General features: G+C 39.6%; 1 protein-coding gene across 3 annotated transcripts in view; it reads right to left on the reverse strand.

Moving 5' to 3' along the window:
- Positions 1 to 21255, reverse strand: part of MCPH1 (microcephalin 1) — a 174496-nt gene extending 153241 nt beyond the window's left edge. For all 3 annotated transcript variants that reach the window (XM_045535645.1, XM_045535643.1, XM_045535644.1), the window contains exons 1-7: positions 21160 to 21255; positions 19559 to 19650; positions 15105 to 15223; positions 7607 to 7694; positions 5030 to 5144; positions 2714 to 2857; positions 504 to 596 (exon numbers count right to left, since the gene is read on the reverse strand). In XM_045535645.1, the coding sequence (XP_045391601.1) occupies positions 504 to 596; positions 2714 to 2857; positions 5030 to 5144; positions 7607 to 7694; positions 15105 to 15223; positions 19559 to 19650; positions 21160 to 21199 (691 nt within the window). In that variant the 5' untranslated portion in view covers positions 21200 to 21255. The remainder of the gene's footprint in view (positions 1 to 503; positions 597 to 2713; positions 2858 to 5029; positions 5145 to 7606; positions 7695 to 15104; positions 15224 to 19558; positions 19651 to 21159) is intronic.
- Between the last annotated feature and the right edge of the window lie 6642 nt (positions 21256 to 27897).

The raw sequence follows: 27897 nt of genomic DNA on the forward strand, positions 1-27897 counted from the left end.
TTATTATCCCAACTCAAACAAGGGTTCCCACAATAACAAAATATATATGTATAACACATAACCAATTTCATTAATTCTTACCAATGCCCTTTCTGCTTCTAATTAGAAATTCTGTTAATCTCCTAAATTTATTGTTGACCTTTATATATTTTTTCACTAACCCTGTTTAATAACATGTTCCATATGTTTATTGTACATTGTGTGAAACAATTTTTTCCTTAGTTCTGACTGCTCTCAGTTCTATACACTTTAAAGTGCATATGCATAATACCACAAAATTTTTAAAAAAGGAGCAACTGATTCTGTAGCAAGAAAACAAACACCTAGGAGAAAACCCATAGGAACCAAAAAGGTAAAACTCATGTCTTAATTTAGGAGGAAATTTATGAGTTCTAGCTTTAATTATTCTACTCAACAGAAATGGTCACATGAAATTCTAAATAAGAAAATCATACTATTCAGAAAGCTTAAATATATCATAGAAAAGAAAATAATAATTTTACCTGAACACAAAGTATCATGTGAAATGTTCGAAGATGCTTCTTCACATGGAGAGTTACCTGGATTATCATGAGACTGTTCGATCATTTGGGAAACTGAAAATAAAATCAAAACATTTCATTAGATATAACTTCAATATTTTTTAGTAGATGAAGACAATAGTAAGTCCACCTATTAATCATAGGGGATTCTATTAAATCACAGAGTCACAGAAGTCAGAAGGGATCTTAAAAAGTCAACTTGCCTGAACCTAATCAGAAGCTTAACAAAGTTAAATGAACATTTTCGGTCAGTCTTCCTGTTTGATAATCCTGGCTTTTTCTTTAAGGATGATCGTAATAGTTACTTCTGTAATTAGAGCAGTGGTTCTCAACCAGGGGTGATCTGGGCTCCCAGCAGATAGGTGACAATGCCTGGAGACATTTCTGGATGTCACAGGAGGGGGAGGGAGGCAGGTGTATTATAGGCATACAGTGGGGAAAGGCAGGGACGCTGCCCAACATCCTGCCATGCACAGGATAGTGCTCACAACAGAATTATCCAGCTCAAAATGTCAATAGTGTTGAGATTGAGAAACTAGAGTTTCATAGGAAACATCTAGAATATCAATGATTTAACAAATAAGGTCAAAAATGTTACCTTCAAATGCTGTGCATACAATAGACAAGAAACAAAAGAAATGTCTGAGTCTCATATCCAAAGATATTTTTTAAAGAGACTCAAAAGGATACTTTTCTGAGAAAATCTAAGCAAATAATTGTAAAAAGAAAATAAACCTTACTTATCTTGGTTTATTCTGTAGCAAAAAAGCCAATGCCTACAGAAAACTCATAGGAACCAAAAAGGAAGTTTAACCTATGCCTTAATCTTATTACAATACCTAATTTCAGGGGGAAATTTCTGAGTTCTAGTTATGGGTGAGAAAATTTTAAGAAATTTGATAGATCCAAAGTAAAGATATAACCATGAAAAATTATTACCCCAATTCAAACAAGGGGTTCCCACATTCAAAAAATAGGTATGTCTGTTTATAAGTTGTAGTTATTTTATCACAGAGATAAAGGTTTCAGTCTTTGAGTCTAAAACTGTGCTGGATGCAATGAAGTGGCAGAATTAACACTGCAAAGTAATGAAAAAAGTTTAAGGCAAATTAGTTTATATACGTAACTACAAGTTGAAACAATTTGGATGTCCATTTAGGACACAGCTAATTACCTACCTCAACATCCATTCTCAGCTTCCTCTAGAACAGAACTGATTTTACTAGCATAGGAATGCGCTCTAGCGAAGACTACACTTCAGTCTTGCAACCAGGAGTGGCTGTATGATCAAGTCCCAGCCAATGGATTAGGCAGCATAATGGACCGGACACGTGGTAAAGCTGTTAAAGGGAACTGGCTCAGCTGGGAGGCACACACATTTTGGAAGAAAAGCCAGGCACTCAGAAAGGCAAAACAGAAAGATGGAAACCCAGGTTCTTAAAGACACTATGGAATGCCACCGAGCCCTGCCTGCCTACTTTTGGACTTGACACACACAGAAAGGTAATTCTACCTAATTGAAGTCATTGGTTTGTGTGTTGCTTTGTGTGCTGCAGCCAAAAGGAAGCTTAACTGATATAGGTGCCCATTTTATAGCACATACAAATATAAATCCAAGACAGACTAAATATCTAACCTTAAAAAAAGCTCTTACAAATCAGAACGAAAAATTAGGTGGGATTCAAGATGAATTTTTACTATTAGCTAAGTTTTTAAATATTTTATTAAAATGTAATCAATTACTTAAGTAATTAAAGATGTTAGAGATGAAAGAAATAAGGGAAAATATAAATTGATTCATTACATGCAAATTCCTTTCAATGCCACCAGGACTTGTCAAAAAATAAAATAAAATAAAATAAAGCAAATTCCTCTAAGAGAGACATGATTAATTAAACTTTTAAAAATAGAAAAGAAACTCCAAAGATAGAAATGACAAAGAGCTACAGCAAACAGGATTGTAAGCTTGGAGAACCCAATATAAGATTCAAAAATCTTGATGCATAATATTTTTTGGAACAAAATATTAACAAAGTCTGCCCTGAAATAAGTCAAAATTTGTTAAAATCAGGAAACATTAAATAAAATATGTAGGTAAAGAAAAAAATCTTTCCACCACAATTTATTCACCTATTCGCACAGTTTTCATGTTACAAAATATAATCACTTACAGGTAGGGGAAAGATTTTCCCTTTTCTCCTTCATCTCTTGTAATCTCTTCTCCATTGCACTGTGGTAACTACTTCTCATTGTGCTTGTGGGACTATATGTCAATGAACCATCAGATTCAAATAAGAGAATAGGTACATCATAATCTGAAAATAAACAAAAATTCAACTTTAAGCTAAAAAAAATGCCTTCAAACTTCAACAACATGATTCCTTTCCAGGACACCCACCCTCTACCCTCACAGTTTTCTTCTTCCCTTTCAACATCATCACCCTCTTCTACTAATATTCTATGCTCACCACCTCCTCAATCGGCAATGCTGTCACTACAGCTGCTGGCTAACGTTTGCTGAGCAATGACCACTCAACAGGAGTTGTGCTAAGCACACTAAGTGCATTATTTCATCTAACTGTCTCCCAACTAAACCCACACATTAGGTGCCAGTATCCCCATTTACAGAAAAAGAAACTGACACACAGAAGTGAAATAACTTTCCCAGAATCATACAACTAGTAAGAAGTTATAAAGCCAGGATGTAATTTGGTTCCTAAATGTGATTTTTACCCCAGATTTTGGAAACCAACCCCCTTAGCCACTTTTTCCAGCCTCAACACACACTCATAGACTCATAGATGAACTTGACCACATGAAGAGGGGTCAGGGTGGTCCCTGAACCATGAAATTATGGGCTGGTTTTGTTTGAGTGCAGAGCTGTGAATTTTTCTGGCACATACCTTGTCTATGCTCAAGAAGGACTTCAGGATTTTGACACCCACCCCCAATAAGAAAATACCAAGATTCATTCAATATCTTCTCTTTTGCAACTCTTAAGTCTAAACCACTCTTACTGTTGTTCTGACAATACACAGCTATACACTAGTTGGATCATTAATACCTTATATCTGTAGTTTTTAAAAGACAATTCTATTAAGATACATATTTGGTCTAAAAAGAGAAAATTTTGTACCTATCATTACCATTTTGTCAAATTCTTTTCAAATATACTATCACTGACACAGGAAAGAAGGTCAAAGTGGCAAAAGTATCAAGAATTACAAGAAAATGTGCAATATTGATTTGAGGCTCAAGGAAGAGCCCAGATCATACAGGTTCTAGTAGGTAGGACATGTTAAACACAGGATTTTATCCCAAATATTTTTCCTTAGGATGACACCAAGGAATTTTAAACCAGGGTGGGAGTGTCCTTCTTACTTGAGATTCACATCATTCTGACTGAAGCATGGAGATGAGGTGTAAGGGGACAGGGAGTGGAGAGCCAGGGTCGGGGGCTGTTGCAGTGTACAGGAGGGATGGTGCAGGCTGTAACAAGGGTGCAGGAGGAGAAAACAGAAGGAGTCAAGCAATTATTCTAGAAGCAGGGTCACGGTCTTGATGGGTTTTAGTGTCAGAGTAGAAGGAGATGTCAAGGACAAAAGCACGTTTCTGGCTTAAGTAGAGAGGAAAACCAGACAGTTGGTGTGGGTTTGTGAGGGAAGGACAAGCACACACCAAGAGAGGCAGCAGGAGGGCTGAGCACAAAAACAAATGACAAAGGGCATGGTTTTGGAAAATTATGTGGCAGCACTGTGCGGACTAAATTCTGTTGCATTATCATCACAGATTTAAAATAAAGCTTGATAATTCTATTTGAATAATTTCAAAATATAGAGTAGAGAATATGTGAGAGTAATATAGACTAAATCAAAGGAAAAAAAAACTAGAGGAATTAATGCTTCCCATTTCTGAACCATGCATTATCTAGTCATTACAATTACTTATTTGTAGCAATGGTAAGTCAGGATCGGTATGATATATTGAATTTAGAAGACAGTGAAAAAGGCAAATGAGAAATAACAAAAACATACAAAGTACTTTAAAAGTTTCATGATATTCTAAAGTATTTTTCTAAATCACTAAAAGAATATATCATCTAAGATTTGCCTATTCTGTCTGGGTAACAAAACAAAAAGACCAAGTGTTAGGTAAAAATACAAAGTTATACATAAAGAAGAAAGAAATAGGAATTTATTTCAATGAGGCCTATTAGTCAAAGCTTGCTTTTCTTTTATAATCATTCCTAAAAGTAAACAGTTCCATCAATTTGATGAACAATTAAGACTACATGGTTGATTAGCTCAACTATATACCCCTGTTATGGCCCCTGGTAAAGTTTCTTGTAGGCTAATTACATTTTGTTTTCTCCTTCCTAGTCTAGAACTACTGCAGTCTTCATTAGCTATCTCACCCTGAATGCCACTGGTCGTCACACAACTTAAATGAGACATACGAACACAGACGCATTCTATTTCTTGGCTCACCTAGAGTTGTTTTTTGCCTTTGTAGCTCTTCAGCCATTTTCTCAAATTTCTTCTGAAATCTTTTATCATTTTCTGGTGTCTTAAAAATAAAATCTTTGGGCTGCATACACTTACGCTGTGCAAAAAGGATATAAAGATTAATAATACTGTATTACAATTGTTTAAGACAGGAAAAAAGTTCTTTCATGTACATTTTTTACATCATTTACAATATCAATAATAAAAAGTTCTTAAAAAGATGTTTCTTGTACTATATGTGAATTGGCAATACTTATTTCTTTTTGTACAATTATAAAAAAAATGGACAGAATTTAAAAAATTGAATAAAAGGCTCTATATTATGTAACGATATTTTCTAAGTCATTTTCATGATCCTAGCATTCTTAGTTTCCATAAAGGTTCTTTGCAAAACTAGTCTCTTTCCATTTTTTGCTATTCTCACATTGTCTTCCCCCTAAAATCATGACATGGTAATAAAACAAAAAAACAATTACTATCTTATAATTACCAAAGGCAAGAACCATTACCTAATCTTGCCTTACTGTCTTTAGATCATAGGAACTCCACTCAGCCAGTAAAATCCCAAAACTATAACTACACACACAAATACATGAAATCCCAGGCTGATTTCCATGAGAAAGTCTTGGGTTAACTCTTTAGTTTTACCATCCTCAGACAGAGAGGGACAATGTCTCCTTTAAAGCATATCTCACATTCCCTCCTTACCTACTTTCTCTTCTTCAGAACTACCCATTTATTTCCCACCTTTAGCCCAGCATCACCACAAATACAAAAACCAACCTTTTCATCAATTTTACCTACTACTACTTCTATGCCTGAGCTCTTTTTTAAAGGACCCCAGAAAAAGTTAAGTCTCTATTTAGGTCTCTTTTGTTTTGCACATTGAAGCTACTAGTGCAAATTTGCTTATCTGGATACCTAGCCTAACTTCTTTTGTTCCAGTCTTAAAAGAAAAAACTTCTATTAGCCATTCAAGGCTAATGCCTATACTTGTGTTCTTGCTCAATCAGTTAGTTATTCACTCATTCATTAACAAAAATGTCATTATGTGTTTCAGGCCATCGGTCTTGCAGCCTAGAAAGATCCTTGCCATCACAGGAAAGGCACATTGACACTGTATGATACAACATAGAAAAATGAGCAGAGTTACAGCTACTGACATGAAATGATCAAAACCATACTGTTAAAGTGGGGAAGAAAAAGCAACCCACCAAACGATATATATAAGGTAGCAGAGCCCCATTTGTACATGTGCACAAACCACATACGTATGTACACCATGCACCAAAGACATTCCGTCCAGAATGATATTTGTTAAATTGAAAAGAAAGATGTCTCTTATCTGTCTTTACTAAATGCTTCACAATGAAAATACATATGGATTATGGATTTTTTTAATAATAAACACTTTATTTTCACATGTCACAGCCAGTCAAGAGACTCTGCTGAATGCTCTTTTTTGTCCTACAATCAGACGAGGTTGGGATAGAGACTGAAGGAGGCTCATTCATCCCTGCACTGGCAAAAACTGGCTTGTTGGAGACGAAATGTAATTGAGATACATCCTTTACTACTTTTAGAAAATGTGCACAAATCCACAGCTATTTCTCCTTTACTCTACAGGAAATGTATGGTTTTCATCTAATCCAGTTTGAAGAAGTCGTCAAATCCTCCAACAGAGATTCTTATGTGAAAACAAAGTGGCTTTGATGTTTCATAGTAAACTACTCTCAAATAAAGAAATCACAGTTAAAACTCTCAAATAAATAGAAAACTGAAAAGGCTGTAGTTCAAGTGTGAATCAGATATCAAATGAAAGCAGTGTCATTCACTCTACAGTTGGCCCTCCATATCTGAGAGTTCTGGACCTGCAGATTCAACCAACTGTGATTGAAAATACTCAAAGAAGAAAAAACAAAAAAACCCAACCAACCAAACCAAAAAAACCCCCACAAATCAAAAGTTCAGTATAACAACTATTTACACAGCATTTGTACTGATTAGGTACAAGTAATCTACGGAGATATAAAGCACACAGGAGGATGTACGTAGGGTACATGCAAACACTCACCCATTACATAGGAGGGGCCTGAGCATCCGTGGATTGTGGTATCCGCAGGATGGTTCTGGGACCATTCCCCTGCAGATACTGAGGAACAACTCTATTTGCAAAGCAAATTTTCTGTAATAAATGACTTTGCACACTTGGATGTATCTGCTTCAGACTTTTGAGATTCTCTAGCTAACAGAATGAAGGCATTTTACTACAGATATAACAAACTGAATTCTGAAGTAATCACCAATCCACCTGATTGTCTAATGGTCTATCAAAGATTTTTAGTTTTCCCATGGCCAGCCAGTCTCTTCCATTTCTTACAAATTACATGAAAGCATTCACAGGATACAATTATCTCTATAATTTGCTAAAAAATGCTATGTGAAAAAATACCATCAACAGCACACTTAAGACAACTTGTGGATATATTTCTAAAAATTAAAAAATAAGAATGAATAAATTCATAATTGCCAGTGTCTATGTTGAAATAGTTTACTTACTTTTTTTTTAATTAGACTTGGTAAGTGTTCATGAGAATTAGCTGCAGGGAATAATGATTCATCAATACGTACTCCAGCCGTCCTGCATCTGTACAATTAAAGCAGTCCAGTGAGTGTTTCCATGACATGTTTACACAGCATTAAATCTGCACATGTATCAGCTATTTAGGAAATTCATACATAGGTCATTTTAACAGACACTTCTTTTAAAATAAGTACACATAACACCAAATACAAAAGTCAATGTAAATTAAACTTTTGGTCTCTATATGGCATTTTTTATGCAACAATTTTTGACTTATAGCATAGCACATTTCAAAATTATTGGTGCCTGGCACTCACAAAGGTATAAGCAGATGCTAGTAAATATATAATTTAAGAGTGAACAGGCCATCAAATGGATAATTTAGAGCTAGAAGTGACCTAAAATTGAGGCCAGAGAGCCTATTTCTTCTCCAAACTTGGGTCGTCCTTTTTGTGTGTTTCTGTCATGAAACTACCATCAGCCCAGAGAGCTCAGTGTGTGTCCCAGCTCTGCCCAGCTGTAACCCTTCCTTCCACCCATCTGTGGCTACACTTGCCATTTCTCCCTTCAATATACTGCTCACTCTTTGTATCTCTGGATTCCCTCCACCAAACTATCAAGTATCCTTTACAGTTAGCAGTTTTGGGAAAGGCTTGATTCAATCCAGTAAAATGTGGGCCTGACACAAGTGACACAGTTGTAGATGTCTTCTGTTCCATTGAAGAATAAGCTTCCCAACCATGCGTGTATCACTCTGATGTGTGCTCTAGCACACTTAGGAAAATATTGACACTGCTAAATTAAAACCCACATTTACCAGGCACCCAATCAAAATCTAGTGAATAGGCAGAAAAAGTTTCCAATTAGATTTTGATTTTTCTTCAGAAATGTAAAATGATAACATTATCCCCCCACCTAGTGGTCAAGAAGAAAAATGTTTCAAGAGATGTCTCTAATCACAGAGCCAACCTTTTGACTTTCATTTCCCAATTGCTGCTACTTCACAGCCAATGGAAACCAAAGCAGCATCCTTCTCCCTGGGAAGCCCCTGCTCTGATAAACCTCTCCCCAGGGAGCCAAGTAACTCCAGCACTTCCTACCACAAGCCTGCTAGGTGCACTAGGGACCACATACTGCCTTTCTACCCTTAGGATAACCCCTCAACTTCACCTGCACCAATCCTGCAGCTTTTCCTACTCTTCTGCCAAACTGCTCAGTGTTACCACCTTATTCCTTAAACCCAGTCAACAAGACAATTCAGCAAAACTGCATTAATCTCCTATGCAGATGGTATTGTGCTAGCCACTAAGGGGAAATAAAAAAGTGAACGACATCTTTTTGAAGGTCCCAGCCTGCAAACACACAATCTTAGTACATATCTGCCTGTGGCACAAGGAAGAACACAGTAGGGGACTCAGAGAAGTGCAGATAAGGAAGCTCTGTGAGTGCAAAGAGAGCAGAGGATTCCAAACTGGGTGTGAGCCTGGAGCACCTGCTGTGATCCAGCACTGGAACCACCACCTGGCACAGGTAGGTTTAGGCACTGCAGCAAGAAATGGGGCTCAGAGCTGGAGTAATCTGCCCAGGACCAGGTGGCTGCATATCATAGCCCTACTGTGCTCCAGCCTGTCTAGTTCAGAGCCTGCATCTTTGCAATACACTGTGCTACTTTCTTGGAAAGCTGTCAGGGAAGAGAAAAGATCTGAACCGGGCCTGTAGGAAAGGAAAGGAGTTTAATGTCTGTATGCTAGGGAAGAGCACTAGAGGAAAGCATAACAGCAAATAACAAAAGAAGAGGACACCAGAGAAGTGATTTGTTTACTGCTACTAAATCATTCTGAAGCTCACCAGGCCGTGCTCTTTTTTCCTTATGCACACATTAGAAGCCAAATCAACCCAGGCCCAGCCTACCTTTCCCAGGAGTGACTACATTATTATGTTCAGCCCCATTCACTGATCTTCAAACTACAGGATGCTGGGGAGATGCAAAACCTCTCCAAAGGGTCACCAGACTGCGGTGGTTTTAAGTCAATACATTTCCTGGCAGCAAGTACTACAAAGCACTCCTCTCCAAAACTGAGCTAAGAACTGCAGGTCTCTGCAGACCCTCACTTCTCCCTACTCTCCCACTTGCTGACCCCCATGGGGTTCCTCCCCCACCAGCCCGGCCCTGCTGCAGGGCCTCTGGACTTGCTAGGGAAAGGCTGACAGGAGGACATGCCCACGGTAGGAATAATCTATTTTACTGGTTTGGTGATCCTTCTTTAAAAATGTGTCAGATTCTAATGAATTTGTCTTGCTTTATAATAAATATTTCTGTCAAGAGTAAAATAAGGGCAAGGAGGACATGCATGTGGTTGCCCAGGCCTAGGTGGTCAAGGCTGGTTAGCGAGCAGCAGAGCCCAAGCAGGGGGAGGGGTGAGGCACGGTTTAGGGTGTCGGAGCCCAGGGAGGGCGAGACCCAATAATGTGCCAAACAGTTCACAGAACTCAGGAAAGTGCTGTACTTACCATCACTGGTTTTTTATTAATATAGAGGACACAAATCAGAACAGCCAAATGGAAGAGATGCACGGGCAAGGTATTGGGGAGGGTTCACAGAGCCTTCCTGCACACTCGGGGCATGTCACCCTCCCAGCTCCTTGATGCATTCACCAGCCTAGAAGCTCTTGGAAATTCACTGCTCAGGGTTTTTTATGGAGGCTGCATTGCAGACGCATGACTGATAAATTCACTGGCCACTGGTGATTGGCTTAATCTCCAGAGTCTCTCCCCTTCCTGGGGGCCAGAGGGTGGTGCTCAAAGTTGCAGCCCTCTGATCATGTCTAGGGCTGGCCACCAGCTTCCACTATGAAGTTACACAGAATGTTCAATCTAAAATGGCCTCATTAGGACAAAAAACACTATCACCCAGGAAATTCCAAGGGAGTGAGGAGCTGTGTGCCAGGAACCAAAAATATAATACATGCATACATATATACATACATGAAAAGTGTGATGAGGAATAGTTATTGACATGGTCTGGAAGAACCTCCCTGCAAGCATATGAGTTGCACATTTGCTTTATGGTGGAAGCCTGGCAGAGGCCATTGTGACCAAGGGATCAAAGTGCACCTCACCAGGACAGCACCCGGAGATCACGCACTGCCTGAGAGGGTGCAGTAAGAAGAACCCACCATCACTTTCAGGACATTCCTGTAGAAGAGGCAGAACCCCATAACCTCATGGGGACATGTCAGGCCCAGACTAAGGGACATTACCCATCACCGATTGGTAATTTTCAACAGTATCAAAGTAAGAAGCCAGAGAAAGACCGAGGAATGGCTCCAGAGTGAGAAAGACCGAATTATTGGAACTGCTGGTGAGACAAGGAGGCAGTCTGAGGATTCCTTGGCAGGAAGGTATCCACAGTAGGTCCCTCACATTGACAGCTGTGTTGTGGTTATGAAGGAAAATGTACTTGTTTGCAGGAAACACTAAACGCAGAGGGTGATGGGCTTCAGTCAGCAGCCTGCTCTCAGACCGGTGACGATGAAAGCCTGTGAACTATATTTCCAACTTAGCTTTTGGTTCGTGATTGTTTAAAAAATTTAACTTTACAATAAACTTTCTTCATAAACTAAAATCTCTTTCTTAAAGAGAACTTAGAAGTGAGAGTCAAGTTGACCTTTATTTCGTCTTTCTTCAAGATAAAAAAATTCTCCTGTCCATAGGAAATGTCATAATTTTATCAGTGGCTTCTGTCTGCTCTTACAATGACATGGGATTTTAGTGACACCTAGTGACCTCGAGTAGTTAATGCCCACATTTTCAGTGGAAGGTATGAGCAATGGCCCTGGACAGGCAGTTAACAAAGGAAGAACAGACACCTGATATATAAAATAAAGGTCAGTTTGACTCTTCTTTTGTTGAAGAAAGTTCAAGCTCACTAAAAATCAGGGAAATGTAAATGAAAACTATTAATTTTTAACCTACAAGTTAGGAAAGATTAAACAAACTAAGAACTCGTGATTATGAGTAAAGGTATTGGAAAATAGGTGCTCTTTTATACTGCTAAGAAGAATGGAAACTGGTACACTCTTTCTATTAAACAGAAGGTTATCTGGCCAAATCCATTATAAATTTAAACGTGCAAACTCTTAACTCAAAAGTCCACTTCTAGAATTTAAACCTGTGGAAAGATTTATCATCTGGAAAAAAGCAATATATAGAGAAGCTCAATGTCATACTATTCTGACTGAGAAAAAAAGAAAAAAAGAAATAAACTTCATGGTCATCAACAGAAGATTGGTATACAATTACGGGGGTACAATATGATATCTTGATATAGCATACCGTGTAGAATGATTATATCAAGCTAATTAAGACATCCATGACTTCACATACTTATTTTTTGCAATGAGAACATTTAAGATCTATTCTTTTAGCAATTTTGAAATATATAATACATTATTATTAGCTTATATATACATTTTTTATATGCTTAGTAGAAAGTCTGAAACTGTATATTCCAAATTTCCAACTTAGGGGAAGGAAGGCAAGACAGGAGGTAGATTAGGTGGGGATTTTTCACTTTAAAAAAATATACATGTTTAAATATAAATACATTTAATTCAAAAGAAAGTTTATGTTTTCAAAATAGCAAAAGGAGATCCAAAAATCAGTAATTAAGTACATGTAATAATTAAAATGTGACTGTATTACAACAAATAATATAATGAGAAAAGAATCTGTATTAAAAATGCCAAGAGATTATGTTTACTTTGAAGGAACTTAAAAGTTTGCCTCTGGATAATAAAGTTACAAGTACTCTGGAGTCTGTGCCAGCCCCAGAGGCTGGGTAGGGCAGAAGCAGAGAAGGGGATGAAGAACAAGAGAGGAGAGGGCACTGGGGCCAGAGCAGCAAATAAGAGCAAAAAGCCAGAACTCTCAGGAGAGGGGACTCTGTGATGATTCCCGGCATCAGGATTAGTTGAGCCCCTATTTAAGTACAGAAATGATTAATGGTCAGTTTTGCATTTTGGTTCGTGCTTCTCCATTTACTTCAAGCTCTCAGTAAAGTTCTACTGTTTTCTGTACCCTTCCCTCCACATTTCTAAACAACCTTTTAAATGTAGCTCAAGTCATGTCCCCCATGAAATTTTCTGATATCTCCAGGCCACTTAAGTAAATTTTTCTTTGATCATTAATTTGTTAGAACAAATATTTATTGAGCATCTACTATGAGCCAAATATGTGTTAGACACTTGCTGGAAACACAACCATGAACAAGACAGACATGCAGTTGCTCTCACGGAGCCTACATTATAATGGAAAGACCAAAATGCGTGATTAGACAGATAAAGAAGTGAATAAAATAAGTTTTAATAGCAAAAACAGGAAATAAGTTGAGATAGAGAATAACAAAGAGGGCTCTACCTGTGGATTGGGGGACAGAGAAAGCACTTCTAAGAATGTGACCTTGAAATGTGACACGTAGAAAGAAGCTGAGTACAAAACTGGGTTAAGGAAGAGTGAAAGGGCATGGAGTTCTTAGGTAGGAAAGGGCTTGGCCTGTCTGAGGTCCTAGAAGACCAGAGTGTTTGGAAGATGCAAACAAGGACGGGGGAACAGCTGAGGGTGGAAGAAGAGATGGATCATGCAGTGCTCTGGACCAGGGATCAGTAAACTTTCCTGTAAAAGGGCCAGATGATGAACATCTCAGGCTTTGTGGACATATGGTCTCTGCCACAACTATCCAATTCCACAGCTGCAGCACAAAAGCAGCCACTGACAATACATCATCAGATGAGCATGGCTGTGTTCCAATAAAACTTTATTTGTGCATACTAACATTTCAATTTTATATAATTTAAATATGTCTTAAAATAATCTTCTTTTGATTTGTTTGGGGGGACAACCTTTTAAAATTGTAAAAACCATTCTTAGCTCATGGGTCACTAAAAAAAAAACACACAACAGGGTGGCAGGCTGGATTTGGCCTAGGGGCCATAGCTTGCTATTCCTTGCTCTAGACTACTTAATTCTAAGCCATTTCAACTCAGCAAGAAGGATAAAACTGATTTATGTGTTAGAAGAATTACATTTGCTAATGTACAGGAAACAAAATGAAAAGGAGACAGGCAGGAGGCTGCAACAGTAACTGAAACAAGTCATAGCTGTCTGGACCATGGGAGTAACAGCAGAGACAGACTGATCAGAGATCTCTTCTAAGAATCAATAAGCCATTCTAACGGACTCCATAAAAAGATGAGGGAGAGGGAAGAATGACAGCTGCCTGATTATGAATCTTCCTCCATACCCTCCCCCCAAAACCAGAAAATAATGCTCACAGCACCATTATTCACAATAGTCAAAAAGTGGAAATAACCCATATATCCCTCACTTGACGAATGCATAAACAAATTCTGTGGTACAGGTTAAGAGTCCCTTATCCAAAATGCTTGGGACCAGAAGTGTTCTAGGTTTCGGATTTTTCAGATTTGGGAATATTTGCATATACATAATGAGATATCTTGGGGATGAGACTCAAGTCTAAACATAAAATTCATTTATGTTTCATATACACCTAATACACATAGCCTGATATATATTTTTAATAATTTTGTACATGAAACAAAGTTTGTGTTAAGTACTTAATGTGTAGAACTTTCTGCTTCTGGTGTCATATTGGCACTCAAAAGTTTTCAGATTTTGGAGCATTTTGGATTTCAGATTTTTGGATTAGGGATACTCAACCTGTATATCTGTATATGGAATATCATTCAGCCACACAATGGAATGAGTTACTGATATATGCTACAAAATGAATGAACTTTCAAAACATGCTAAGTGGAAAGAAGCTCAACATAAATGGCCACATATTATAGAATTCCCTTTTTGTGAAATGTCTAGAATAGGCAAATCCATAGAGACTAAAAGTAGATTCGTGGTTGGCAGGGGCCGGGGGCAGGAGGGATTGAGACATGATTGCTAATGTGTACAGAGCTTCTTTTGGGGGTGATGAAAATGTTCTTGAATTAGATAGTGATGATGGCTGCACAACTCTGAATAGAATATACTGTAAACCATTGAATTCTACACCAAAAGGGTGAGTTTTGTGATATATGAATTTTATCTCAATTTAAAAACAAAGAAATGCTAAACAGAATTATTCATAATTGAAAGGAAAAAATACAAAAGGAAACTCAACTCTTTAGGAATGAATCTGCTTCATCATATTCCTTATTTTTTCCTGAATACACCAAGCGAACACCTGCTTCAGGTCCTTCCTGTTAATTTTCCCTCTAAGCAGAGTTAGGTATTACATTATACTCATTTTTCAGCTGCAGAAACTGAGGCTAGAAGATATTACATTACTTGCCCAAGTAAGAGGCAAAGATGGAAAGCAAACTTTATCTGGCTCTGTGATATACATAATGTATCTCCACACTTTACCAATACTGGATACTTAAGGGAAAAAGAAAGACTTACTTTTCAACCCAGAGCACTGAAACAAGCTTCACCCCTCTCTGCTGAGCTTTGTCCCAAGTGCTCTGGTATCCGTCTTTGAATACAACATGAGTTACTTGTTTGTTAAAAGTTTTTGAAACCTGTAGACAAAAATACAGAAAACAAAGTGTACATTAGTATTCACTCACAATTTCTTAAGTACAATTGATGAAAAAGGATACTTTATTCAATATTTGTCAAAATAAAAATGTCCTAAACTCCTACCCTAGCAATTCTATGTCTTATAATCTGCCACAGAGAAATACTCTAAGGAATGCATAACACTGCTTAAAAACACATCTGTTCCAGTTAGAATGGTGGATCACACACATGATTTGGAAGCCTCAGAACAAAAGAAGGGGGTCTGATAAAAGCTCTACACCTTGGGTTGAGAACCAAAGAGCTGCATTTAGGCAAGCTATAACGACCCTCACAGGTCCACAGTCTATTTTTAAATAATTTCAAATCCTGAAATTGGATTAAGATAATCCTGGATTATGAGTACTACAAATATTCTTTTTGCAGCAAATCTGAATCTTTTTTTCAGTAAAGATAATACAATTCTAGGGCTCACAGTATTTATAAATAATTTTAAATGTATGATGCTCAAATTCAAAAAAGTGAACAAATAAAAAACAAGCATAGGAGAAGGTGGAACAACAGGAACAAAACCCAGTGGACAAAACAAAAAATAAAAGCAGACCTAGATATTGCAATCTGCCAGATGAAGACTTCTTGTGGAATACAGCAAATGCCCTGCTTAGGGAGAATGCATGATGTAAAATGCCTAAGTACACAGTAAGAGGGTTCAAAATCAATGTACTCATCTCAAAAAGTTGGGAAAAGTACAGCAAATTAAAACCAAAGAAGGAGTTAGATAATACTAAAGATGAGGCTAGAATTAATAAAGTGAAAAAGGAGTATAAAAAAGAACCAGAATGCCAAAAGTTGGTTCACTAGAAAGACTGATTAATAAAACCCAGGTAAAAACAAGGTCAAGAAAAAAGAGAAAAGACACAAATAACGAATGTCAGGAATGAACAATCATCACTACAGATCCTGAAGACATTAAAAAGATTCAAACAGGATATTATAATAGCTTTGAAGCAATATGTTTGAAAATTTAGATGAAATGGATAAATTTAAGGAAACCCCCAACTTTTTAAAACCATTCATAATAAATAGGAAATATGCATAATCCTACAATTACCAAATAAAACTAATTTTAAAAAGAAAATTTAATAAAACCGATCTTATACAAACTCTTCCACAGGATTAAAAAAGAAAGAAACACTATTCTCCAACTTGTTTTATGAAGCCAGTACATTATTAGCACTAAAACTATACACATAATGGCATTACATGAAAGGAAAATTACAAGCCAATCTCACCCCAGAGACATCTATAGAAAAAGCTAAACAAAATATTAGCAAATTGCATCAACCAATATATGAAGAAGATAACGCGTCACCACCACTTGAGTGTATTCCAGGACTGCAAGGGTGGCTAACATTTAAAAAAAATTGATCACTATTATTCACATTAACAAAGTAAAAGAGAAAAATCATATGATCATCTCAATGCATGCAGAAAACACATTTGATGAAATTAAAGTTTACTCATACAAAACCATATTAGGTTACATGCTAAAAGCTTTTCCCTGAGAAGAGGAATCAGAAATCCAATATCTCCATTTTATTTAACACTGGGCCTTGCCAGAACAGTACATCCAGAAAAACTGTCATTATGTACATATGATTCAATTGTGTATATTTTTTTAAATGTCCCCCAAACTACAGAATTTATAAATGAGTTTGATAAGTTTTCAGGTGAACATGCAAAAAATTAACTGCATTCTATGTAATAGAAACAGTTAGAAAAAAAATTAAAGATGTTATTTATATAATAGCATAAAAATGATCAGAGAAAATTATAAAACATAATTAAAAGAAGTTAAAGAAACCTAAATCAACAAAGGCACATATAGTTTTCATGAATTGGAAGATTTAATATCATAAAAACATCAGTTCTCTCCATACTGTTCTATTTTATCAGTACAATCCAAATCAAAATCTCAAAAAAGCTTTATGGTGTAAATTGACAAACTGATCCTAAATGAATTTGGAAAGGCAAAAGGCCAAGACACCTTGAAGAACAAAATGTAAGACTTACAAAGATTTATCATAAAGTGTAATTAAGACAGGGTGGTTTTGTCTTGAGAACAGAAGAACAGTCCAATGAACAGAGACAGATCCCTCAAACAGACTGGACATTTGTGGATGCCTGATTTATGACAAAGGCAGTATCACAAATCTTCATTAAAGGACAGCCTTTTCAATAAATGCTGTTAAAATAAAAGTTCACAAGGAAAAAAATGAAACAACTATTTCACAGCATATACAAAAAGCAATTCCATGTGTACTGTAAATCTATATGTGAAAGGCAAAAGGATAAAGCTTCCAGAAGATAACATGGGAGAAAATCTTCATACCTTCGTACAGGAACAGATTTTTTTAAACAAGACATACAAAAAAATTCACCATAAAGGAAAAATAAATAAATTGAACTACATTAAAATTATCAAAAGATACTGTAAAAAGATGAAAGCCAAGCCACAGAGTGACAGAAATACTGAAATTCATATGGCTGACAAAGGAGTCAATTCTAAAATATAAAGAATATTTACAAATCAAGAAGGAAAACACAAAACCAATAGAAATATGAGCTAGAGGTTTTTATAGGCACTTCAAAACAACTATATGACAAAGTATAGAAAAATGCAAATTCAAATCACAATGAGATAAAAACATACCAGAATGGCTAAAAGACTGACAAAACCAAGCATATATAGCAATGGGAAATATCATGCTTTAGTATATGTATAAACTGATCCAACCACTTTAGAAGACTGTTAAGAAATCATTGTTAATTTTCTTAGATGTTATAATGGTATTTTTGTTATACAGGAAAATGTCTGTTTTTAGATGATGCATATGAGTATTCAGGGGCAAATTAAGATGTCTGCAACTTACTTTCAAATACTTCACATATAAATGCAATGTGTAGAGAAACAGCAAGAAAGAATGTCAAGATGTTAACAACTGTAGAATCTATGATCACTGTACTATTCTTTCAACTTTCTGTTTGAAAAGTTTTGAAATAAAAGGTGAAAAACAAAAAGATCCAAGAGATCTAAGATCTTAATATGACCCTCAAAAACCATTTTGTCAACTCACATGTCTAACGGCTTTTTTCTAAGCCACAATAATTTGTCTTCATCCCAAGTAAACTTTAGGCATCATAAGATGGAAACTCTCTCATGTTTGTACATTCCAACATTATCAAAATGGGTATGTCTCCTCATGGGCAAAAGTAGGCCCTACTCATTTTGTTCCTTCCTTTTTTTTTTCTTTATTGAGAACTGCCACCTTTTCACTTAGAAGCAGCGCTTTGTGACAGTATATCTGATAATCTAGATCAGCGGATCAAACTTTTTGGCACCAGGGACTGGTTTCATGGAAGACAATTTTTCCATGGTTGTAGGGGTAGACGGAGCTCAGGCAGTGATGTGGGTGATGGGAAGAACAGCTGTAAATACAGATGAAGCTTTGCTGGCCCACAGCTCACCGCTCATTTCCTGCTGTGGGCCCCCCTACAAAGACAATTTTTCCACAGCAGATTTGGTGGGGAGGCAGCAGAGCTTTGTGGCCCTGTCCTCAACAGGCTGCGTACTTTGGGTTGGGGATCACAGATCTAGATGGCTCCTAAGAAACCTCAAATAAGGAGGGACTACCTCCATTTCCTCATATCTCACTGATTCCTGGACTAATTTGGATCCCCTTTACCCATTTCACTGAAAACTATGCTAAGTTCAACCAATGACCTTACGGTTTTGAAATCTAAAGTACACTTGCCAAGCTTATCTGTCTTGAAGACTCTGCAGTGTTTCAAAATTCCATCTTTGAAATATTTCCCTCCTTTGATTTGCACACTTGCCTTCCTCATTCTCCTGGCATCCTCTCTCTCTCTCTCTTTCTCTCTCCCTTAGATCACTGCTCCCATCACCTGTATATTTGCATATACAACAGGTATTTTTAATATGGCCAGATTTATAACCTTTCCCTTAGAAACCTGTTCCTTTTCCTATATTCCTCACTTTGATTACCAGCACCATGTACCCAAGTAACCAATGTTAGAATCCAGATTTTCATCCTAGATTCCTCCTCCTCACTCAGTGCTTACAAGCCCAACTGCTCTGTAAGTCCTACTCTTCTAAATTCTTCATACTTCGGCTCTTTTCTTTTTTCCCCCACTACTTACCCATCGCTTTGTCCTTCATGTTCTAAGTAATAACTTCCCAAATAAGAAAATGCAAATGTATCTTTTTACCTATCAGAAGACTGTCATATGTAACAATAGTAAAATGAATTTCTTACCTTTGCCCCCATATCCACAAGTTGGTTTGTAAATGTCTTTGAATAATTTTCTGTTCCATTGGATGACCACACTTCAACATAGGCTACTACATCTGAAAACAAGAAATCAACATGACATACACATTTGTCCTTCTAGCATCCACTGCCCAGTAAATTTTTCTCTTGTTCTATTTGTATTAAAAAGTAAATTTAAAATTTCTTCTGTTGAGTCTATTCAAAATAGCATCAGAACAATTTATAGTTCTTAAAATTTTAAGCAAAGAACTTTACTCAAACATGTCACAGTTTACATTCCTAACACCTCACGCTCTTTCCAAATTCCTACACTAGGCTTAACTGTCTAGGGCAGAAGTCTGTTTTCAGTAAAGGGACAGTAAATATTTAGGCTTTGCAGGCTCTACACTACCTGTCACAACTACTCAACCTCACGGTCACAGCACAAAAGTAGCCATAGGCAATACGATGATGAGCCAACCTGTGTTTCAATAAAACTTTATTGATAGACAAGGAACTGAAGTTGACAGAATTTTCATTGGTCACTCTTCTTCTTTTTAACCACTTTAAGACGTAAAAAACATTCTTAGCTTGCAGGCCCTACAGCAACAGGCAACAGGCCAGATTTGGCCTGGGGGAGGATATGGTTTGTGGACCCCTGTTCTGGTGGGTATCTTATGCTCAAAACCTGACGTTTTAAAAGAATTTTCCAGATGTGCCATTGGTAAATAATTGTGAGCAAAGCCACACGAAAGCCGGGTTAATTTAACAAAATACTAACGTTAGAAAAACAGCCACCCCTGATGACAGGAGTTCGGCTGTGAGGTTGTGCCCTGCTCCAGGCCCCTCAGTACGGCCCCTTTTCTCCAAGGCCAAACTCTACGAGGCCACTCCCGTCTCCTCACACTCCCGTCTCCTCAGCTCTTCCAGCGCGGTGACAGGCCGGGCGCAGTCTCACCCGCAGGTTAGGACACAGCCCAGGCGCTAAATTCCCGCCCGCACGGACCAGCCACGTGACGGTGGGGGGAAGTACCTGAACTCCCCGTGCCTTAGTTTCCCCTCCCGTGAAATGAGGTAACGGAGTCGCCGGGCCCTTGGAAATCAGACCATACCATGCACGGTCAGCACAGTGCCCGGGACACCGCTCCTCACTAAAAGGCCGCTCCCGTTGTCGGAACGGTGAGCACAGACACACGGGAGCAGGGCTGGGGTCTCTTTGCCTGACCCCACGGCTGCCGCGCACGCCCAAATTCGCGCGGCCATTCATAGCCGTGAGGAGAACCGGCCCATCCTGTGGCCCCGCGCCTTCTCCGAGGTTCCCCCACGGACCGGACCCCCGGCCTCACCGTGTCCGCGGGCCCCTGGGCTAGACGCGGGGACTACCCCAGACCCCGACTTCCGGGAGGGCGCGCTGCCCCGAGACCCCGCGGCTCCGCTGCACGCTCGTGCGGGGGCCTGAGGCGCAGGGGGCGGCGAGGCGGGCTAGGCGGGGGGCTTCTCCCACCAGCTCCCCCGAGCGTGCCCGCCACCAACGGTGCCGTCCTCAAACCCACCCCCTGCCGGCGCAGGGCGACTCTGCGCGCCCAGGGAGCAGGAAGTCCCCTCACCTTTCAGGACAGAGTCCCCACAGGGTCCGGGGGCCGCCATAACGGGCGGCGGGGTCGGGACCCGGCGGGAACGCGCGCAGCCGGGAGCTTGACGGAGAGGCGGGCACTGGGCATGCGCAGAGCGCGCGCGCGCTCTCCCGCTCCAGGCTCTGCGGGGATCCGCTGGTCCGCGCTTTCCAGTCAGCTGCGGGGCGGAGCAGGGAGCGCAGGCCGCGCCCGGCGGGAGGAGGCGGAGAAGGAGGAGGGCTCTCCCGCGGGCCGAACCGCGGGTCCTCCTGTCCTCCTGGGAGTTGGAGGACGGATGTCCCACAAAATCTGAGGTAACCGTCTGTGTCCGTCAGGTGACTCAAGCTTACCAGCGCCTCACCTGGCCTCACCTCAGAGCGGAGGGTCAGGGCAGGGGTCCCCTCAGAGAAATTGCCTCAGATTGTCGGTGGCTCCCGGCCGGTGACCTTTCAGCCCGCGTCCCTGTGGTGGACGCGGAGTTACCGCCGCGGGCGACCCCCGGGCCTGCCTGCTGGGCGCGCGGGGGCGCGGGGCCAGGCGAGCGCCCTGGTGGCTCCGACCCCCGGGGGACCGGGACCTCAGACCCACGAGGGGGGACCCCAGAAGGCTGGCCCCCAGGCGAGACCCCCCAGCCCGGCGCCGGGGCCGTGCGGCCCACAGACGCCGAGCCGAGGGGAGCTGGCCGGAGCGGCCCTGCCCGCCCGCCGCCCGCGCTGGGGTCTTCACGCCTCGCGCCCGCGGTCCCGGCGACCCCCGCCCGGCCCGGGCCTGGGTCTCCGCCCGCCCTGGAGGCTGCGGGCCGCGCGGGCAGGCGAGGGCTTGCTCACCTGTTGATAAAAGTTCTCTGACTAATGTCCCCGCAACACAGGCCAGTTAAAGGGCCCTGTCTATTGAAAAACGAACCAAACGTGTAAAAACTTTCTCTCCCTGCAAGTTCAGTACCACCTTTGTGTTCCACTGTGGAGAACAAATTCCATTCCCAAAGTTAAGGCACAGCAGAGTCCTAAAAGGTAAAGGGACTCGCTTCTAATGCAGTGGGGGGCAGTACAGGCTCCGTTGCGGAAGCAGGCGGGGGTCTGGCTTGGGGGCCCGTATCGGCCACTGACAAGCTATGACATATCGATGAGTCCCTGAACTCTCCAGGCTTCTGTTTCCGAAACGCGAAGTGGCTCTGTCCAACCCTGCCAGTTCTCAGGGGAATTTGCCTTTTTGTTTTGTAACAATTTTATTGAGATAGAATTCACATATCATACGATTTACCCGTTTAAAACGTACAATCCAAAATAAGAGAAAATGTGCAATCTAGTGTATTTTAGTATATCTTTAGTATATTCACAGAGCTGTGCAACCATCACCATAATCAATTTGAGAACATTTTCATCATTCAATAAAGACACCCCACAACCATTAGTAGTCATTCCCCATTTCTCTCCCCCACCCCTCTCCTATCCTCTCCCCTACCACCCCCTGCCCCAGGGAATCACTTGTCTAGTTGCTGTTTCTATATGTTTCCTGTGCTGGGCAATTTTTTTTTTTTTTTTTTGCTACTATCTAACAATGACTGCGTAGGCTTTGATCTTCATTTCCCTGTCCTCCCTCCTCCCTAACTCCCCAAACCTCTGGTAACCATCATTCCATTCTTGACTTCTGTGAGATCAGCTTTTTTAGATTCCACATATGGGTGAGATCACGCAGTATTTTTCTGTGCCTGGCTTGTTTCACTTCATGTTCTCTAGGTTCATCCGTGTTACCACAAATGAAAGGATTTAATTCTTTTCTATGGCTGAGTAGTATTCCATTCTGTATATATACACACCACATTTTCCTTATCCACTCATCCATGTGTGGACACTTAGGTTGATAACATGTCTTGGCTATTGTGAATAATACTGCAATAAACTTGAAAGTGCAGATGTCTTTTCGACATAATTGATTTCAGGTCCTTTGCATATATACCCAGAAGTGGGACTGCTAGATCACATGGTAGTTCTATTTTTAATATTTTGAGGAACCTCCATACTGTTTTCCATGGTGGTTGTACTAATTTATATACCAACAGTGTGTAAGGGTTTCCATTTCTCAGGTCCTCACCATTACTTATCTTTTGTATTTTTTATTTATTAATTTTTTTTTGAGACAGAGTCTCACTCTGTTGCCCAGGCTAGAGTGAGTGCCGTGGCATCAGCCTCGCTCACAGCAACCTCAGACTCCTGGGCTCAAGCAATCCTTCTGCCTCAGCCTCTCGAGTAGCTGGGACTGCAGGCCATGCCACCATGCCCGGCTAATTTTTTCTATGTATCCTTAGTTGTCCAGCTAATTTCTTTCTATTTTTAGTACAGACGGGCTCTTGCTCAGGCTGGTCTTGAACTCCTGATCTCAAAGGATCCACCCGCCTCGGCCTCCCAGAGTTATTACAGGCGTGAGCCACTGCCCCCAGCCATCTTTTGTATTTTTGATGATAATTATTCTAACAGGTGTGAGGTGGTATCTCATTGTGGTTTTGATATACATTTTCCTAATGATTAGTGATACTGAACATTTTTTCATGTACCTGTTTGCCATTTGTATGTCTTCTTTTAAGAAGAGTCTATTCAGGCCCTTTACCCTTTTTTAAAAATAGGGTTATTTATTTATTTATTTTTTGCTATGAGTTGAGTTCCTTATATACTTTGAATATTAACCTCTTTTCAGGCTGGAGTGCAGTGGTGCAATCATAGCTCACTGCAGCCTTATACTCTGGGCTCAAGCTGTTCTCCTGCCTTAAACTCCTGGGCTCAGCCTCCTGAGTAGCTGGAACTACAGGCATTTGCCACCACACCCAGCTAATTCATTTCTGTTTACAAAAGTATAACCTACTAAATTGTTATGAGTTTTAGATAGCTTAAGAGAAAAGAGTTCCTTACATGCAGAAAATAGAACATTAAAGAACCAGTAATGTTCCAATCAAAGGCCATAAAAATTATTTTTTATCACTATCCTCAGTCCTATGTAATTAATTTTGGTTTTGCTTAATCTTGGATTAGCAGTTTCATGAATCCATCAGCTTTTCAACTAGAGTTCTGGAAATCCTTACTCAGTGCAGTGGTGTGACTTTAAAGTTATTTAAGCAAATGTCATCAGAAGCCTGTTCCCCAGAGAACCTGTCATAGGCCTTTCCATGGATCTCAGAGACACAGTCCTTTTTGTTGAAGATGATGCATTCTGGCTAGTAGCTAATTGCAAGAGCTTTCAGGAAAGCATCAGACTAAAATAAAAACTATCTGTGAATGACAAAAGGCCTAAAATCACCATGGTAAAGATCTGATGAGAGTTCATTGTAACACAATTGTCAAGGAAATTCAGTTGTTTCTGTGGCACACAACATTTAAAATAATATGACTGAATTATGACTGATAACGTCATACCAGAACATATCATGGATAATGAGGACATTGACAAATTTCTAGGAACTTCATACAATTTCTGAAACAGTAACATTTTACCCATGCAAATATTACCTAAGGAAGGTTAAGTATCTTTTCTTATTTGACAGTGCTTCCCATGCAATTTAACATATCAGATAAACCTAATTAGTTTGACAGCTCTCTTTTACAAGGTGAAAGAACAAATATTTCTAGATTTTCTAGGGGCCCTGTGGGAAATCTCAACGGCAGTTCAAAGTAAAGAAGCCTTCATTTAGAATTTGGTTTTGGGAAGTTGTCAAAAATGTCAAAATCTTTGAACACTTAATTAAATAGGATCACAGTGACCTGTGAAACAATACTTAGTTATTCATTTAACCAAAGGGATTAAATGAATAACTAAGTATTGTTTCACAGGTCACTGTGATCCTATTTAATTAAGTAATCCTATTTAATTAAATAATATAAGATTTTTAAAACAAACATAAGAGATTCTATGATTGTTAAAAAAATAGCTTTTTTTTAAATAAGGGAGAAGATTCAGTTCTCTTAAATAATAAAAGGCATCATAAAGAACTAGAAATTATTTTGATAAGACATAGACTATTTCCTAGGTGATACTAAAGAAAAATTATTCTGATGCTTGTTAAAATGAGGAGGAAGATGTTGTTGAAGACTTTTGTGATAAGGGAGAGAGATTGGGCTCAACTCTGCATGCAGTGAAGACAGCTGGGGATTTATGGCCATTGAACAGAGTGAGGGAGTCAGGGGATGGAAATTACTAAAAGGAGACATCAAGGGTAGGGAAATTCTTGCTAAACCAACTGCTATGGTCTGAATGTTGGTGTCCTTCCAAAATTCATACGTTAAATCCTAACCTCCAACACAATAGTACTGAGAGGTGGGGCTTTGGGGAAGTGATTAGGTAATGAGGGCTCTACCCTAATGAATGGACTCACGCTCTTATAAAAGAGGTTAAAGGTATTTTCCTTGCCTCTTCTGCCAGGTGGGAACACAGTGTTCACCCCTTCTCCCATGTGAGGATACGTGGAAGGTACCATCTATGAGGAAGAGGCTCTCACCAGACACTGAATCTGCTGGTGCCTTCATCTGGGACTTCCTAGCCTCCAGAACTGTGAGTAATAAATTTCTGTTGTTTATAAATTTTATAATACAAGATATTTTGTTGTAGATGCCCAGATGGGTTTATACAGAAATTGGCACCAAGAAGTGGGGTGCTGCTGTAAAAAAATACCTAAAAATATGGAAGTGGCTTTGGAAGTGGGAAAATGGGCAGAGGCTGGAAGAGTTGGGAGAGCAGGGTAGAAAAAGCCTATATTGCCACAAATGGACCCTAAAGGGTGATTCTGGTGAAGGCTCAGAAGAGGAGAGCTGTGGAAAAGCCTCAATCTTCTAAGAGCTTACTTAAGTGGTAGTGATGAGAATTTGTGATGTTGGTAGAAATGTAGACAGTTAAGGCAATTACGATGATATCTCAAAGAGAAATGAAGGGTAGCATATTGGAAACTGAAAGAAAGGCCATTCTTGTTGTAAAATGGCAAAAAAATTGCCAACTTGTGTTTGTGTCCTAATGTTTTTTGGAAAGGAGGAACTTATAAGCAATGAAATAGGATATTTGGCAAAAGAAATCTTTAAGCAAAGTGTTGAGGGTGTGGCATGGCTTCTCTTGACTGCCTATAGTAAAACACAATAAGAGGAACAAATGAAATACAGAGTTTATAATAAAAATTCAGGAAGAACTTAAAGATTTGGAATATTCTTAGCCTGACCATAAAGAATGAAAAGTATGTTTGGTAGAGAATACCAAGGGTGTGGCCAAGCGACCCTCCAATAAGGAGATTAGTATGGATGGGCACAAGCCTGGTGCTATTTATCAAGAGAATGGAAGCATCTCAATTCCATGAGAGCTGGTGACAGTAGGAATATAATGTACCTCGTATCTTGGGTCCTTAGACTGACAGTTGGCTGCCTCTAGACACAGACCTGACAATCTATGTCCCCAGCAGGTGGAAAACCAGAGAGAGAATGATTTCTCTGATTTCAAAAGCCAAATTCTCAGGGCACAAAATTGGGCTGGAGAGAACTTCATCTGGTTTAATAGATGAACAACTAGTGTGTAGGGTCTATGCCCAAGTTCAACCCTGATTCTCCTTCTTATGACAAACAGCACTTTTAAATAGCACGACATGAAAAAGTAATATCAAAGACAGACAATAGATATTTATAATAAGAGTCACAGTATCCAAAGAACTAGTTCTAACCAAAAGTTTTCTCTTGTAAATCTAAATTTTGGAAAATCCCTTTAAAAAGCCTAAGGAAAGGAAGGCTCTTACTGCATTTGTTCTATGAGACCTGAGCAGAGATCAGGGAGTTTGATTGATAAAAAAAGGTTTACCTTTGCTGGCTTGGAAGAGGCCCTGGGATCTCAGCTGCAGTCTCTGAAGAGATCAGGGAGTCCCAACCATCTCCTCCTTGTTGCCAGAGTTATTGGGACAAAAAACATTTTCAATTTGGATCCTGTGCTTGGGGGCCTGCAAATTAAATGATAATAGATGGGAGCAGTCAGTGATGAGCACAGCTCACTGACTAGCCAGAGATAAAAGGTTCATATTCAAACATGATGTTACTGAAACTGCAAGTGGGTTTTGGTTTAGGTCATGTTTCTCTCTGCACAGAAAACCAATTACTGAGACAATGAGGACTGTCAAGGAAGAAAGGAATATTTTAATACTAATGATGTAAGCTGGGAGAACAGGAGGGGCAGCCTCAAATCCATCTCCCCACTTAATGGGGAGTAGGGGCTTTTTATAATATAAGAGGTTAAGGAATGTGGCTACATGCATCTGGGCAGGTTCTGTGGAAATTAACGAGGGGATTCAGAAGTTGTAAGTTAGTGAAGGATGGTAAGTCTTGGTATCAGGAAGTCTGAGGCCAGGACCTTTGGAATCTTAACTGCTTTATCTTGCAGAAATCCTGCCATTTCTGGGAAACAACTCAAAAGGTGAAGTAGTTAGTTAAAAGTTACAGGACTCTGGTTGTCAAGCCCTACTGGCCTGGGAATCCAAAGCATAAGAAAGGTACAGGGAAAACACATATGGGGTTCATCTTGTGTTTGTTCATGGGACTGGTTCCAGTAACAAAGGGTTGCAGGTGTCAGTGAGATATGGGGAAGTAGTTTTAGGGTTTTGGTGAGAAGATAGGGAAGGTTATATAGAGCTTTTTGATGCTAGTGTTTTCTGAAGGCTCTGCTTTAGTCAGGTAAGGGAAGTTCAGATAAGATTTCTTTCTGCAGTTTCTTTAGCTCAAATTC

Source organism: Lemur catta, chromosome 22 (genome assembly GCF_020740605.2).
Source record: "Lemur catta isolate mLemCat1 chromosome 22, mLemCat1.pri, whole genome shotgun sequence".
Taxonomy (NCBI): Eukaryota; Metazoa; Chordata; class Mammalia; order Primates; family Lemuridae; genus Lemur; species Lemur catta.